At 39.7% G+C, this 16,331-nt stretch overlaps 2 protein-coding genes across 2 annotated transcripts in view; one reads left to right on the top strand and one right to left on the bottom strand.

The window, feature by feature from the left end:
- Positions 1-3,177, top strand: part of RPGRIP1 (RPGR interacting protein 1) — a 51,106-nt gene extending 47,929 nt beyond the window's left edge. Inside the window, 2 exon segments of the mRNA XM_052647072.1 lie at positions 1,928-2,058; positions 3,065-3,177. Of these exon segments, the coding sequence (XP_052503032.1) occupies positions 1,928-2,058; positions 3,065-3,177 (244 nt within the window).
- Positions 3,178-3,454: 277 nt separating this feature from the next.
- The window catches only part of SUPT16H (SPT16 homolog, facilitates chromatin remodeling subunit), a 35,240-nt gene continuing 22,363 nt past the window's right edge, over positions 3,455-16,331 (bottom strand). Inside the window, exons 18-26 of the mRNA XM_052646506.1 lie at positions 16,054-16,172; positions 15,421-15,546; positions 14,781-14,893; positions 14,414-14,489; positions 13,828-13,997; positions 6,714-6,843; positions 6,101-6,230; positions 5,429-5,506; positions 3,455-4,781 (exon numbers count right to left, since the gene is read on the bottom strand). Coding sequence (XP_052502466.1) covers positions 4,636-4,781; positions 5,429-5,506; positions 6,101-6,230; positions 6,714-6,843; positions 13,828-13,997; positions 14,414-14,489; positions 14,781-14,893; positions 15,421-15,546; positions 16,054-16,172 — 1,088 coding nt within the window. The 3' untranslated portion in view covers positions 3,455-4,635. The remainder of the gene's footprint in view (positions 4,782-5,428; positions 5,507-6,100; positions 6,231-6,713; positions 6,844-13,827; positions 13,998-14,413; positions 14,490-14,780; positions 14,894-15,420; positions 15,547-16,053; positions 16,173-16,331) is intronic.

Below are 16,331 nucleotides of genomic sequence, written 5' to 3'. Positions count from 1 at the left end.
TTTTTGTCAGAGTCTGGCAACCTTACCTCCTTTCCATGTAAGAACTAGTATGGGACTGGTGTTCTAATCCATTACTTTTCTAAAAACCCAGTGAAAGTGAAAGTCACTCAGTCATATCCAACCCTTTGTGACCCCATGGGCTATACAGTTCATGGAATCCTCCAGGCTAGAATGCTGGAGTGGGTAGCCTTTCTCTTCTCCAGGGGATCTTCCAAACCCAGGGATCAAACCCAGTTCTCCTGCATTGCAGGTTGATTCTTTACCAGCTAAGCCACAGGGGAAGTCCAAGAATACTGGAGTGGGTAGCCTGTCCTTCTCCAGGGGATCTTCCTGACCCAGGAATCGAACTGGGGTCTCCTGCACTGCAGGCGGATGCTTTACCAGCTGAGCCACCAGGGAAGCCCCGAGAAGCCCATAGTGGGTAGAATGTTGCCTGTGTGATCACCCAGACTTGGTTTTGAATCTTGACTCCTCTAGTTACTAGCTCTGTGATGTTTGAGATAATACTTGAAGGCTCCAGAGAGGATGCTGCAGAAACAACGTAGTTTCCCTAAGGCACTCGGTATTGCATGCAGCAAGTGGTGATGCGAGTTATCATCTGTTTCCTGGGAAAGCTGAGGTGGAAGAGCCAGTATTGTCCCTTTGCATTGTTGAAGTTCTCAGTACTGATACAGAAACATAATTACAAATACATATTGCTTAGTAGCTATAAATGCATCACTTTTGGAATTTCTTTTCAGCTTCTCATTTAACTATGATTTAAAATGCTTGAATTTTTGGTCCTATTCTTGCTCCTGTAGAACTATGGGCCACCAATATTTGCTTTTAAAAAATGAATAGGAATATAAAATATCCAGAAGAGGCAAATCCAGAGAGACAAAAAGATTAGTGGTCACCAGAACTGAGGGAGAGAATGGGGAGTGACTGGTTAAGGGTGTAGGTTTTGTGGTGGTGAACATGATCTGGAATTAGATAGTGGTGATATTTGTACAACATTATGATTATACTAAAAAAAAACCCCACTTTTGTACACTTTACAATGGCTAAAATAGTGAATTTGTGTCATGTAAATTTTATCTAAAAATTTTAATAGGTCTCAGTTTCTGGAATTCAGTATCATTCTTTGCTAGACTAATACTGTCAGCCTCCTGTATCTGCAGGTTCCACATCCATGGGGTCAACTAACAATGGATGAAAAATATTTGAAAATACAATTCTAGATTCTAGGATGTTCCAAAAAGCAAAATTTAACTTTGCCATGTACTGGCAACTATTTACTTAACACTTATGTTGTATTTACAGCTATTTATAATAGCATTTATACTGTATTAGCTATTATAAGTAATCGAGATGATTTATTCTATATGCAAATCCAATAGCATTTTATATAAAGGACTTGAGCATCTATGGATTTTAGTATCTGAGGTGGGTTCTATAATTGTTAATTGCTCACTGCTTGGGAGGAACTGTGATCTGTATGATCTTTACTGTATCAATCTTCCAAGATTTACAACTCTTACTTTTTTATATTCATTTTGTAATTCTGTAGTTTCCTTTACTCTGCTCAGGCTTGGTATAAAACTGTTATTTACAAATATCAAAACCTCTTATAATGTCCATAATCTTTTTTGTGTAACACCTCCACTGCCCATTTCTAATCTTTCAGCAAAGCTATAAACCATTTTACAAGGAAATGTATCTCTCAATAGTTTTGAGACAATTTAACCAACTACTTTAAGTCTTAGTTCCCTCCAAGCCTGTTGTTACTTTGTTAAGTCATACCAATTTCTCAGTCTTTTGCCTTGCATTTTTATAAGATGAAGTGATTCAAAGAAATACAATGTGTAATTTATGATTACTTTTATCCCTTTTTTTAAAGCCTAAGTGTATCAGTAGTACTGAGTTAAACGGATATTTTCTCCTTTAGTTTAAAGTTTACAGTAGTAAGTGATCCTATTGAGGAGGAAAAGAAAGAATGTCAAGAAGTAGGCTACGCGTATCTGGAGCTGTGGCCAATCCTGGCATCAGGAAGAGACATCCTCGAGCAAGACCTAGACAGTGAGTCATCCATTTTGGTGCTCCTCAGTTCTACTTATGTCTAAGAGAATAATCCTAATAACGAATATTTTTGACCTTTAATACATAATTACTACATAGTTGATGAGACAATTGGGATTGAAACCCCTTCTGCTGTTTTTCTAAATCATTCGTCAGTTGTATAATCTTCTCCCATACATCTCCTGGCAACTAACATCTATTAGCAATCTCCAGTATTTGAGACAGGGAGGTTTTGAAAAGTTTTAATTTCAAGCAAATTTAAACATCAGCCTTTCTGACCTCCCGTATCCAATCTGTTCTGAAACTGTCTACTGTTCATTTCCCCTAACCCATCCAAAATGGTCCTCTTTGATTCTAATGTCTTCAGTCCCAACATTAAGTGTTCTGAATCTGTCCCTACCTCCACTGTTGAAACTTCAGAACCCTTTTCTCTCCTGAATTACTGCAATAACCTCATTAACTGCCTTGCCTGATTTACTCGTGGCCCCTTACAATATATCCCCCAGAGTGGAGTCACTTTTTTGGAACCCAAATAAAAAACTGTCATTTCTAATACCTTCAATTAAAACATTTTTTACAAGACAAATGGCCTGTTACAATCTAGATCCTGCTTATCAATATAGCTTCATTTCTGCCATCTCTTATAGTTTTTCAAACTTGTTTTCAAATCTTGGCACATGCTGTACATGCTTAGAGTATCTTTTACTTTTTGAAGACAAAGGATTGTCTCCAGAAGGCCTTTTCTGATTCTTCCATTCTGGATGAGGTGCCATGTCTGTGTTCCCAAAGCACTCTTGAGTTTTCAGCTGTACTATATTGTAATGATTGTTCTCCATCGTCTTCTGTCAGATTGAGTCCCACTAAAATAGGAGGTAGTAACCTTGTGTAGTATCCCCAGCACCTAATGTGGAAAATATTTTAGTATTTAATATAAAATATTAAGTATTTAAATGTTTTTCAGTTGAATGATACAGATGTCTGGTGTTTCTTTTTTCTTTCCCAACAGTTGTTAGCCCTGAAGATCAGGCTACCCCCATAGGAAAGCTCAAGGTGTCCCTTCAAGCTGCTGCTGCCCTCCATGCTATTTACAAGGAGATGACTGAGGATTTGTGTTCATGATGGAACAAGTGCTAGTCCATTCTAAACTCTGAGGGAACCATAGTAAAAAGTCTCTTATAAAGTAACTTGCTCTACTATGAACTTGGTTTACTGTGATGTCTCAACCTAATCATGAAAGTTTAGAGTGAAAAGTTTCTTTTTGTGATGCTAGCTGGATAGAAAAAATTATTCTGTATGCCTCAGCACTTCTCTAGGAGAGAAGCAGGCTTGTTTCTAGGAAGTGAACTACAAAAGAACTGTCACAGAAGGTGAATTTATAAAAACAAAACCACCAAAAAAAAAAAAAACCACAGTTTATTTATCTTTTAGTTTTTCCAAAATTGAAAATATCAAGTCCTACTGCTAAGGAGAAAATAAACAAACAAATGAACAAAAATCCGAGACCCCTCCCCCCTCTTCTCTTAAAGTCACAGAACACAGAAGGAACTGCAGTGGGACAGGTGGGTGCAGAGAACCAGGAGGGAGAGGATGGCAAGATAAACTCCCCAAATACTGAAAAAGCTGTTCAACAGAAACTGTGATAAATACAGGACAATGCAAGACAAGTAAAAACAAGGAGCAGCAGTGATGAGAGGCTGTGTTGCAGATGTGGCCTCCCTTCCTCTTCTCTTTTCTCATCAGGGTATTCTAGGCCCAAGGCATGACTTGCCCCTTCCAGATCTAAATGTTGACTCCTTTGAGCCTCCTCCTAGATTGCACTAGAAGCAGTACATGAGGCACAGCCATTCTTTCCTCATACATCAGAAAAGAAACAATGGTAATTTTGCTCCCACCACTGTACCATGTATAAATTTGTAAGGAAGATGAAACTGAGCCAGGGAGTATCACTGCTTCTTACGTCTTCCAAGGCAGTAGCAATACCTCAGAATCTGCCCGAGGCAAGAAAGCAGGAAAACTCAGACGGAGATACCAGCCTGATCAGCCTATCTCAAGCTGTATTGCTTACACCATTAGCAAATTCCAAGAACCTTTTCTTGAGTACTGCAAAGATGTGTCTTAAAGAGATGTGAGGAAGGTCATGGCAGGAGGGTAAGATGGAGGATCGAATCTGCTGGTCAAGAGCCATGGTACAGGCAGGCAAAGGTCACCTTGTACCAATGTCTTGGAAACATAGCTTTAAGACATCAAAGAATAAGATGTCAGAAGCCAACAATGTCCTGGCAGAAGGTGACAGGAAGAGAGAGGAATGAAATGGTATTTATTAACAGCGGAAGCCTCTGCCCTTCTTCAAGAACACTTCCTCCCTTGCCATCTGGATGGGGCCATTGGCACGTGTCCTGGTGGGCCTGGAATTCCCCGAGTAGCTTGGTCCACACAAATGGCCCCCTAAACCCATACACAAATGGCAAAACTTCAAAAGAAAAAAAAAAAAAAAGGAAAAAATACAGTTTCTATGTCATGTAAAATTTTCAGGGATTGGCTGTAGGAAGAATGGAGCTGAGGGCCAAAGTTCTGAAGTTACTTCCTCTTTTTCTTGGGAGGCGCAGAGCTGTGTCTGGAACCTCGGTTAGAGCCTCGGCCTGAACTGTGCACAGATGCCTTCCTTTTCCGGCTCATACTTCGACTCTGTTCTTCTTCTTCCTCGTAGCGGCTTTCACGGTCGGCTAAACAGGAGGAGGAGGCACTAGTTAGCTAGATGTTAGCTTTAGGTATCTAATGCTATTGTGCACAGCATGAAGTAATGCAGAGAACGTACTTTGGAGTCAGACTTAACTTTTAATCTTTTCTCAGTTGCTTATTGTATGATCTTGGGCAAGTACTTAACCTTTCTGAGCCTTGATTTACTTATAACATGGAAAACTGTTTTAGGCTTAAAGGTAATCTATGCAAACGACCTATCACTATGCTTGGGCTATACAGTACAGTAGTATGTAACTTACATTTGGTATTTGGTTTCAGAGTAGTTAAAACTAGTACTACAAAAACATTCTTAACCTGGAAGAGGGCCATAAAGCTAGACTACTACCTGACTTAGATTTGGAAACCAAACAGCCTAATTTTGGAGCGTGGTAAGATTATCCTGGCTAAGGACCCACTGGGGGAGCTGAGCAGATGAAAAACTCCTCCAAGTTGGCAGAGTTGTGCCCCCTGGAGAGTACAGATGCACTCAAGACCTCATTTGCGCTTCTGGTCAATGACGCTGTAGCTGTGACTCCACATCAGTTTTACACTGTTCTTATGTTACTTTTATCAGCTAAATATCTCAAAATACTGAAATTTGTGCCTTGAAAAAATAAAACAAAATATTTACCTTTTCGGGCTTCTTCCTCCAGTTCGTCCCAATCCTTTCCACTCTCTTCTTCACTGCCCAATGATTCCTTGGAATAATCTGGAATAATATTAAGCATGGTTTACTTCATGTATGGATGTGAGAGTTGGACTGTGAAGAAAGCTGAGCACCGAAGAATTGATGCTTTTGAACTGTGGTGTTGGAGAAGACTCTTGAGAGTCCCTTGGACTGCAAGGAGATCCAACCAGTCATTCTAAAGGAGATCAGTCCTGGGTGTTCTTTGGAAGGACTGATGCTAAAGCTGAAACTCCGGTACTTTGGCCACCTCATGTGAAGAGTTGACTCACTGGAAAAGACTCTGATGCTGGAAGGGGTTGGGGGCAGGAGGAGAAGAGGACGACCGAGGATGAGATGGCTGGATGGCATCACCGACTCAATGGATATGAGTTTGATAAACTCCAGGAGTTGGTGATGGACAGGGAGGCCTGGCGTGCTGCAATTCACGGGGTTGCAAAGAGTCGGACACAACTGAGCAACTGAACTGAACTGAACTAGACCGGAAACGGAATGGAATAATAAAATTATTCCCTTAAAAAGCCTGTAGAAATTGCCTAAGGTCAGACACGACTGAAGTGACTTAGCAGCAGCAGCAGTAGCAGGAAGTCATGAACACTTGTCCCTGTGAAGACTCACCTGATTCTTCAGCTTCTGATGAATAATCTTCATCACTGTCCTCCTCCTCTTCTTCATAGTCTTCCTCTGAAGGATTAAAAGTCTCATCTTCGATTTCAGACTCAGAATCCCCTTCCTCAGCATCACTCCCCTGGTAAGTTGGAGCATAATACTAAATACTGGGTGTTTTTTTATTTATAATTTACTTCATTAATAACTTAATTAATTCAATCCACTGAGTGCACCAGCATTATTTCTATTTTATATGAAAAATGAAATTAAAAAGACCTAAACCAAAATAACCAAGAGATAAAAATACTTAATTAAAATTACTAGTAAGATATAATAATTAGACAACTTTTGCAAGACGATTTGAAGTATTTTCTCTGAAAACTAAGAAATTCATTCAAACAGTAGTTTTTGTAATTTCAAAGAAACCTTGTGAGTGGCTACCAATGCCCAATTAATTTATCATTTACCTGTAAAACTAACTTGAAGAGACAATACCAAGCTACGCTCAGAACTTCTCCCATTTGATTGGTCCCTTATGTACTATTCATATGGCATTCTCCTAACTGCCCAAATGACAATGGGAAACACTATGCACCAGAGAAGAAACCCCACACTCACGCACCTCACCCTCAGGTTCCAGGAAAGACCAGCCACCTTGTTCAAAGAAGCCCTCAGGGTCATCAACAATGGTCTTCATAATTTTAGTCCAGTTGAGGGACTGTACTCCTTCTGTGTATTTTAGGTCACAGGAACTAAAGAAAAATAACATCATAAAGTAAAAAAAAAAAATCCTCCATACTCAGCTTTTGGGTTTTGTTTTTTTTTTTGGTTTTGGCCATGCCAAAAGAGCAGAGTCTTAACCACTGGACCACCAGGGAAATCCCACCTCTATACTTCTTGAGAATATCCAGTGACATGCTGGTCATTAGCATTGTGGAAGAGCAGTACCCTTTTCATATCTGAGAGCAGGTACTCTTTGCACTATCCCACCAGAACATATGCCAAAAGAGCTGATATCTGGTCTCCCAGAGCACTAGACCTCACAACAGGGGCCCATTAAAAAAAAAAAAACTACTTAACGTGCCCTGTGTTAAGAAATTGTTCAAATGACATTTATCCACTTCTGCTGAAGTGAGCAACCAATATGGGTGGGGGAAAAAAAGAAAAGCAGAACACAGTAATGGTAAGGGCTATAAAAAGAAACCATTAGCATAAAACCTGAGTGTGTGCTTAGTCACTCAGTCGTGTTAGACTCTTTGCAACCCCATGGACTGTAGCCTGCCAGGCTCCCCTGTCTATGAGGATTCTCCAGGCAGAAATACTGGAGTGGGTTGCCATGCCCTCCTCCAGGGGATTTTCCCAACCCAGGGATCAAACCCAGCTCTCCCACGTAGCAGGCAGAGTCTTTACCATCTGCGCCACCAGGGAAGCCATAAAACCCAAGATGCCAGCATAAATCCATTATGGCACAATCACACACACTGAAGCTTTTGCTTCTAGCTGTGCTGCAGGTGACAAGGGTTAGACTTAACTTTTCACCCAAATAACCAGAAAACTGAACACAGTATGGAACAACAGTTTTCAAACACTGGATACTTAGCAGCCCTAGACTAAAATCCCTATGGAACTTCACAATGGAATGAACAGCAATGGGAATGGTTAAATATGTAAGTAAGACTTTCTCCTTCTCGTTTTGTAAATTAAGGGATAGCTGTTTTGAAGCTAAAATAATGACAACTGTGGAATTCATAGCATATTAAAAGTAAAATGTAATAATAGCAGAAAGGATAGAAGAGAAATGGAAGCATAAGAACCTTCTAACAGACATGGTATATTATCTGAATGAAGACTCTGACAAGTTAGAGGTGTAGCTCATTGGCAAACTAGGAAGATGATCGTAAAGAATCATAAAATTAAAAGCAGGCATAAAAAGGAGAAAAGCTTATCTTTGACAAAGGAGGCAGAAATATACAATGGAGAAAAGACAATGCTGGGAAAACTGGTCAACCACCTGTAAAAGAATGAAACTAGAACACTTTCTAACACCATACACAAAAGTAAACTCAAAATGGATTAAAGATCTAAATGTAAGACCAGAAACTATAAAACTCCTAGAGGAAAACACAGGCAGAACACTCTCCGACATAAATCACAGTAAGATCCTCTATGAACCTCCTCCCAGAGTAATGGAAATAAAAGCAAAAATAAACAAATGGGACCTAATTAAACTTAAAAGCTTTTGCACATGAAGGAAAGTATAAGCAAGGTGAAAAGACAGCCTTCAGAATGGGAGAAAATAATAGCAAATGAAGCAACTGACAAAAGAATTAATCTCCAAAATATACAAGCAGCTCATGCAGCTCAATACCAGAAAAATAAGTGACCCAATCAAAAAATGGACCAAAGAATTAAACGGACATTTCTCCAAAGAAGACATACAGATGGGTAACGCATGAAAAGACGCCCAACATCACTCATTATCAGAGAAATGCAAATCAAAACCACAATGAGGTACCATCTCATGCTGGTAAGAACAGCTGCCATCAAAAAGTCTACAAACAATAAAGGCTGGAGAGGGTGTGGAGGAAAGGGAACGCTCTTACACTGTTGGTGGGAATGCAAACTAGTACAGCCACTATGGAGAACAGTGTGGAGATTCCTTAAAAAAAAAACAAAACTGGAAACAGAACTGCCATATGACCCAGTAATCCCACTGCTGGGCATACACACTGAGGAAACCAGAACTGAAAGAGACACATGTACCCCAATGTTCATCGCAGCACTGTTTATTAAAAAGAACACATTTGAGTCAGTTCTAATGAGTTGCATGGAACTGGAGCCTATTATACAGAGTGAAGTAAGTCAGAAAGAAAAACACCAATACAGTATGCTGCTGCTGCTGCTGCTACTAAGTGGCTTCAGTCGTGTCTGACTCTGTGCGACCCTATAGATGACAGCCCACCAGGTTCCCCCATCTCTGGGATTCTCCAGGCAAGAACACTGGAGTGGGTTGCCATTTCCTTCTCCAGTGCAGGAAAGGGAAAACGCTCAGTCCTGTCTGACTCTTAGTGACCCCATGGACCGCAGCCTACCAGGCTCCTCCATCCATGGGATTTTCCAGGCTAGAGTACTGCAGTGGGGTGCCACTGCCTTCTCCAATACAGTATATTAACACATATATATGGAATTTAGAAAGATAGTAATGACGACCCTATATGCAAGACAGCAAAAGAGACACAGATTAAAAGGTAGATATTCTCAGAATGGATTAAAAAAAAGCCAAGGCATGAAAGCAACCTCAATGTCCACTGACAGAGGACTAGACAAAATGTGGTACATATATACAATGGAATATCACTCAGCCATTAAAAAGAATGAAATAACGCTATTTGCAGCAACATGGATGCAACCAGAGATTGTCATACTGAGTGAAGCAAGTCAGAGAAAGAAATATCATATGACATCCCTTTATATGTGGAATCTAAAAAGACGTGATACAGATGAACTTACAAAACAGACTCACAGACTTAAGAGAACAAGCTTATTATGGCTGCCGGGGGAAGGGATAGTTAGGGAGTTTGGGATAGACATGGACACACTGCTGTATTTAAAACAGATAACCAACAAGGACCTACTATATAGCACATGGAACTCTGCCCAATATTATATGGCAGCCTATAAGGGAGGGGAGTTTGAGGTAGAATGGATACATGTATATATATGGCTGAATCCCTTTGCTGTTCACCTGAAACTACTACAACATTGTAAATTGGCTATACCCCAATACAAAATTAAAAATTAATAAAGCTAGAAGTCTATAGTAATATCATACTATGTAGATTTCAAAACAAGGACTATTACTAGAAAAAGAAAGGACATTTCATGATGGAGAATAAAATTCAATAAAAATGGATAAACCTCTAGACTGACCAACAAAAAGAGGAAACTATTAATATTAGGAATGAAAGGGGTAAAAGTATTGCACAAATACTAGAGTTGACAAAATAAACCAGTTCGTTGAAAGATACAAGTTGAATTTATGTAGAATAGTCAGTAATAGCCAACTTTGAAAAGGAACAAAATGGGAGGACTTACACTACCTGACTTCAAGATTCATTATAAAGCCACAATATTCACTACAGGATCAGTGTAAGAACACACACAAACCAATGGAGCAGAAAACACTATCCAGAAATAGAGTCTCTCCTACACATTCTTTTTTTAAACAAACATGCCAAGTAATTCAATGGGTAAGGGATAATCTTTTCAAAAAATGATAGCTAGAATAACTGGCTACATATACACAAAGTACAAACCTTCATCCTTACACCACAGTAAAAAAAAATTAACTCAAAATGGATCACAGATATAAGACCTAAACCTATGGAACTCTAGAAAAGTTTTATGACTTTGGCTTAGGCAAAATTTATTACATAAAGCCATAAAGAGCAGAAATTACAAAAGAAAAAGTTGACTAAACATCTTTCATGGAAAATTTAACTTTTGATCTTCAAATGATATTTTAAGAAAATGAAAAGCCATAGAAACTACTGGAAGAAAATATATGTAAAATGTATTTGATGAGGGACTTTATTTAGCCTAAACAATTCTTAAAATTCAGTAGTAAAGAAATCTGATTCTTAACATGGGCAAAAAACATGAATATACTTCATCAAAGTATAGAATGACAGACAGCATATGAAAAAATGCTCAAAATCACCGGTAATCTTGGAAATGCAAACTGAAACCACAATGAGAAAGCCGCCCACCACAACGGCCAATAATGAAAAGACCGATAAACCCGTGTTGTTGAGGATGTGGAGCAACTACAGTTCTCCCATACTACACGTTTTCCAGCCACTCTGGCAAAAGATTTGGTAGTTTCTTATAAAGCTAAACATATACTTAACCATAAACCATATGACACAGCAATCCCACTCTTAGGTCATTTATCCAAGAGAAATGAAAATGTATGTCCATACAAAAACCTGTACATAGTGTTTATAGCAGCTATTCCTAAGAGTCCCCAAAGGGAAACAATCCTAATGTCTATTAACTGGTAGATAGGTAAATAAAGCAGAGACTGTCCATACAATGGGGAACTCCTCTGTAATAAAAAGGAGTATGCCAATGATGTGTACAACACCTTGAGTAAATTTCAAAAGCATTATGCCAAGTGAAAGATAAAAAAGATACAAAACACTGCATACTTGTATAATTCCATTTATGTGAAATTCTAGATGAAGCAAACTGCACAGTGACAGAAAACAGTGACAAGGCTAAAGGGAGAGGATCGACTCCAACAGGGCAGGAGGACTCTGGGGAGTGAAGGGAACGTTCCATGTCCCCATCATGATGGTAGATACAAGACTATATACAGTTGTTATAATTCATCAAATCATATACTTAAATTGATGAATTTTATTACATGTAAATTGTACCTCAATAAAGAGGATTTAAAAAAATCATACAGGGGATTCCCTGGTGGTAAAGAATCAGTGGTAAAGAATCTGCCTGCCAATGCAGGAGACACGGGTTCAATCCCTCATCCAGGAAGATCCCACATGCTGTGGGCAAGTAAGCCCATGCACTACAACTACTGGGCCTGTACTCTAGAGCATGGGAGCCGCAACTACTGAAGCATGGGCGGGCTCCGGAGTTAAGAGGAGCCACTGCAATGAGAAGGTCGCACACCTCAACTAGAGCAGTCCCTACTCACTGAAACTAGACAAAAACCTATGCAGTAACGAAGACCTAGCACAGCCAAAAATAGTCACACAAATCTATAAATATTTTTGATACCATGTTACTTACCTGCAAATGTTTTCAAGGAAAACCCTCATGCAAATTATAAAGTTGGATCTTTCGCACAGGCTATTTTTAGCTCTTTCAACCATTTCTTAAGAGAAGTTTTATATTTGCAGTGCCTCCCCCTACAGACAACTGGAAGGAGGAAGCAGGGCAGAGCAAACTATACTCATGGACACACATGCCTCACACTTTTCCCACAAAGTGACATCTCCCTTTTTATTGGGGTTCTGGCATATCTATGAGGAATTCTTTTAGCTGAAGTGTAAGTATGTGAAAGGTAAAAGTTAAAATAAATATACATTGTATCTCATGTTTTAGTAAAAACAGAGAACTAGTAAGAAATTTTATACATCCATCAAGTAGTCAAAAAAGATCTCAGACTCTGATACTCAGTGGCAGTAGCGGTAAAGAATCCACCTGCCAATGCAGGAGACCTAAGAGACACGGGTTCGATTCCTGGGTTGGGATGATCCCCTGGAGGAGGGCATGGCAACCCACTCCAGTATTCTTGCCTGGACAATCCCATGAACAGAGGGGCGTGGTAGGCTATAGTCCATAGGGTTGCAGAGTCAGACATGACTGAAGCAACTTAGCATGAACACATAGCCAGTGAAGATAATGCAGGGGCTAAAGCCACCCTTACACAGCCAATGACTTAAGCAGAGAGTGGTTGTTCAGTTAATACTAGTTCATTTGAAACTTAGTTGATCAACAACAGACTTAAGCATATGCAAGGTCACATGCAGCCTCTTCTGTATCATATTAACTTTCTGAGTACTCTCCATTTAAAGAAGGCAGTCTTAGGCAGACTTAGACTCTTAGTCCAGAGCAGAGCTAGGAGGAAAGCCCAGAGATCTTGCCCTTAATTCAGTGATTCTAACCCAGTGCAGAAACTGAGGAAGAAATGAAAAGCCTCTTGATGAAAGTGAAAGAGGAGAGTGAAAAAGTTGGCTTAAAGCTCAACATTCAGAAAACTAAGATGATGGCATCTAGTCCCATCACTTCATGGCAAACAGATGGGGAAACAGTGTAAACAGTGTTAGACTTTGTTTCCTTGGGCACCAAAATCACTGCAGATGGTGACAGCAGCCATGAAATTAAAAGATGCTTGTTCCCTGGGTGAAAAGCTGACTAACCTAGAAAGCATATTAAAAAGCAGAGATATTACTTTGTCAACAAAGGTCTGTATAGTCAAAGCTATGGTTTTTCCAGTAGTCATGTATGGATGTGAGAATTGGACTATAAAGAAAGCTGAGTGCCTAAGAATTGACGCTTTTGAACTGTGGTGTTGGAGAAGACTCTTGAGACTCCCCTGGACTCCAAGTAGATCAAACCAGTCAATCCTAAAGGAAATCAACCCTGAATATTCACTGGAATGACTGATGCAGAAGCTGAAACTCCAATACTTTGGCCACCTGATGAGAAGAACTGACTCATTGGAAAAGACTCTGATGCTGGGAAAGATCGAAGGCAAAAGGGGACAACAGAGGATGAGATGGTTGGATGGCATCACCGACTTGATGGACATGCAGTTTGAGCAAGCTCCAGGAGTTGGTGATGGACACGGAAGCCTGGCATGCTTCAGTCCATGGGGTCACAAAGAGTTGGACATGACTGAGTGACTGAACTGACTGAACCTAGCGCATTTACTCTCCTCCCCCTGCCTCTGCTCCAAAGCTTGATATGTGTTGAACACATGGGTTGCAAGGAGTCGGACAGGACTGAAGTGACTTCACTCACATGCATGCATGAACTACTGTTGGGTATTCAGGAAAAAGTAACATCCCAAATTTTCAAGTCCTGGTTGGTAACAACCCAAAGGCAGTTTCATTAAGTATACCAACAGATTTTACATATAACACACCACATTCATAGTCTAGAAAACTGTGTTCATGGGACAGGAGATTGCTGGGAGGTTTACTTACTTTAACCATTCCTTGATGGGGTCAAGAGAGGCAACAGGAATCGCATTGATCATTGTCACTTTCTTGCTGTAGTCCTTGTAGACAATCACCATGTCAAAGTTCTTCAGGTGAAACTGGACTCGCTCAAAGTGAATCAGCTCCACTTCATCCAACGTTACCACGAAAGGTGGCTGTCAGGGAAGAAAGGAACTATTTTCATAAAAATACTTCCCACAGAACACTAGCATTTTCAAATGCTTTCAGGATCTAAAACTACCACACAAAGGATAACTAAACTGTCTTTTGTTTGTTTTTTGGGGGCAAATACTAAAAGCGATAAAACATACCGCGAAGCCTGGGTTAAAGGGTCTGCAAGATCGAAAGCCTCCCTCAGGGAGAAGTCATTTAAGGAAACTATGCAAAGAAACTGTCTCTAAAAACTAAAGAGACTTTTACAGAATCTTTGTTCAATTTTTATACCTAAGGTAAGTAAATATAAAAAATTAAAATACTAAGATATAATAAGGACCTAGCTTTCAAAACATCTACTCCCTTGGTTTCTTTTCTCTAACAATTTTCTTCCTAAAAAGAGGTCAGAAACACTCACCCATTCTGTAGCATTTACCAGTGCACTACTAGTAGGCTGAAGGAGGCAGGTACTCCTATAGGGAGCACCATTAAATCTGAAAGACAGTAAGAGACTCACATAAGATGGGGTTCACTGCAAGAGAAACTGCTGCCGTCCCAACAGGCTCCTCTGCTTTCCCATTCCAAACAAAACTCCAGAACACTCGCTGGAGACTCACTTCCAGAGAGAGGGAGCCTCTCAAGTCTTAGCTATTCACCCAGCCCTTGAACATTTCCAAGAGATAATGGATGTCCACAGGAAAAAGAACATGATATGTTATGCTAAGTTATTATTAAAGGAAGAATAACTAATTTTTCTGAAGGCCAAAAAGAAGATGACACATTACCCCAAGTCCCTAAAAGGCACTTCAAATTCCAGTTCCTCCTTGGTTAGAGCCTCTACTTTTTCAATGAAATTTTTAAAGGCTGTTTTCAGTTTGTGCCTCATTTCTCTTTCCATCTGTAGAAGAAATACGAATTAACTATAGTTATCACTTTACTTATTAATAGTAATCCCTTCAAAAACCATGAAGTGCTTTTGTAGTCCTTAATTCTGTTAACTATGATACTAACATGGATACTTTATTACAGGCTGCTAAAATTAATTATAGTTATGCCTACGAATAAAGTCTGTTTCACAGCCAACATACTACACCATCCCAGCAGATACTTGAGAAGTTCTGCATAGTTTCTGGAGTGGTTTATAAAATATATAACAATTACTGAGCTCAGATCTGGGCTGAATCCTAGCTCATGCTCAGTCGCTTTGTGTCCAACTCTGCTTCTAAGCTCCTCTGTCCATGGGATTCTCCAGGCAAGAATACTGGAGTGGGATGCCATGCCTTTCTCCAGGGGATCTTCCTGACCCAGGGATCGAACTCACATCTCCTGTGTCTCCTGTATTGCAGGAGGATTCCTTTACTGCTGAGACACTAGGGAAGCCTGAATCCTACCTCCCTACCCTGCAAATAAAATACCAAATCTCACCTGCTCAGCATAGAGGTCATCTCGGTCATGCATATGCTGATGTTTCCCCAAGTCTGTGGTGATCTCCCCGACTTCTGTGTAGAACTGCACATCTGTATGCCGCTTCTTCCCAAACATGATGGCATTCTAAAGATCGAAAGTAGAAAGAAGAAATTTTAAGACTTATTTAGCAAAGACGTCTACACAGGAAAAATAACAAAACAGGAATATATTAAAATATCTACACTAGAAATCATAGCATTTATGTAAGAATAGTTAAACCACTCCAGGTGTCATCATAAATAATGACATTTGGGAATATAAAAGAGTATAAATTTTTTAAAGTATTCCTACTTATTAGAATGGACTTTGGAGATTATGTTGATAATTGTCTAAAGCAAAAACTTTCTATTTCAGAAACAGGAATGTGGAACAGACCTATATGTTTTGGAGATCATTATGTATCACACCAAGGAACAAACATGATTAGCACCTTTGAGATGTCAGGCACTGGGGGCTTTACAGGCATTATTTTATTCAGTGCCCTTAATGATCTTATGTGACAGGTGATATTTTTCATCACTATTTTAAAAGAAACACTGTGATAGTAAGATCTTGCCCAAGAGCTCATAGCTGGCTGACAGAAAGATATACCTTGAGGTGAAAGTGCAAGACAATAATCATTTCCCCATCACATGGCTGGAATAAAGCATGCTTGATGTTATTGTACAAAATATCCACTTTGTCTCCTCGGACAGACGTGAAGCGAAAACCTAGGTGGGGGGAATGGAGGAAGCTGCTAAGTATCAAGGTACATCATCAGGTTAACCCAAAAGGTACTGCATCTTTTCTGGCTGATGTGAACAGGGTCAGAGGGAATGCCAACAAGGTACACAGCTTTCCTTTCGTTCTGGCCACAGAGCATGTCAAAG

This window comes from Budorcas taxicolor, chromosome 10, assembly GCF_023091745.1.
Source record: "Budorcas taxicolor isolate Tak-1 chromosome 10, Takin1.1, whole genome shotgun sequence".
NCBI classification, from domain to species: Eukaryota; Metazoa; Chordata; class Mammalia; order Artiodactyla; family Bovidae; genus Budorcas; species Budorcas taxicolor.
Note: the sequence above shows the minus strand (reverse complement) of the source record. Positions and strands in the feature narration are given on the sequence as shown.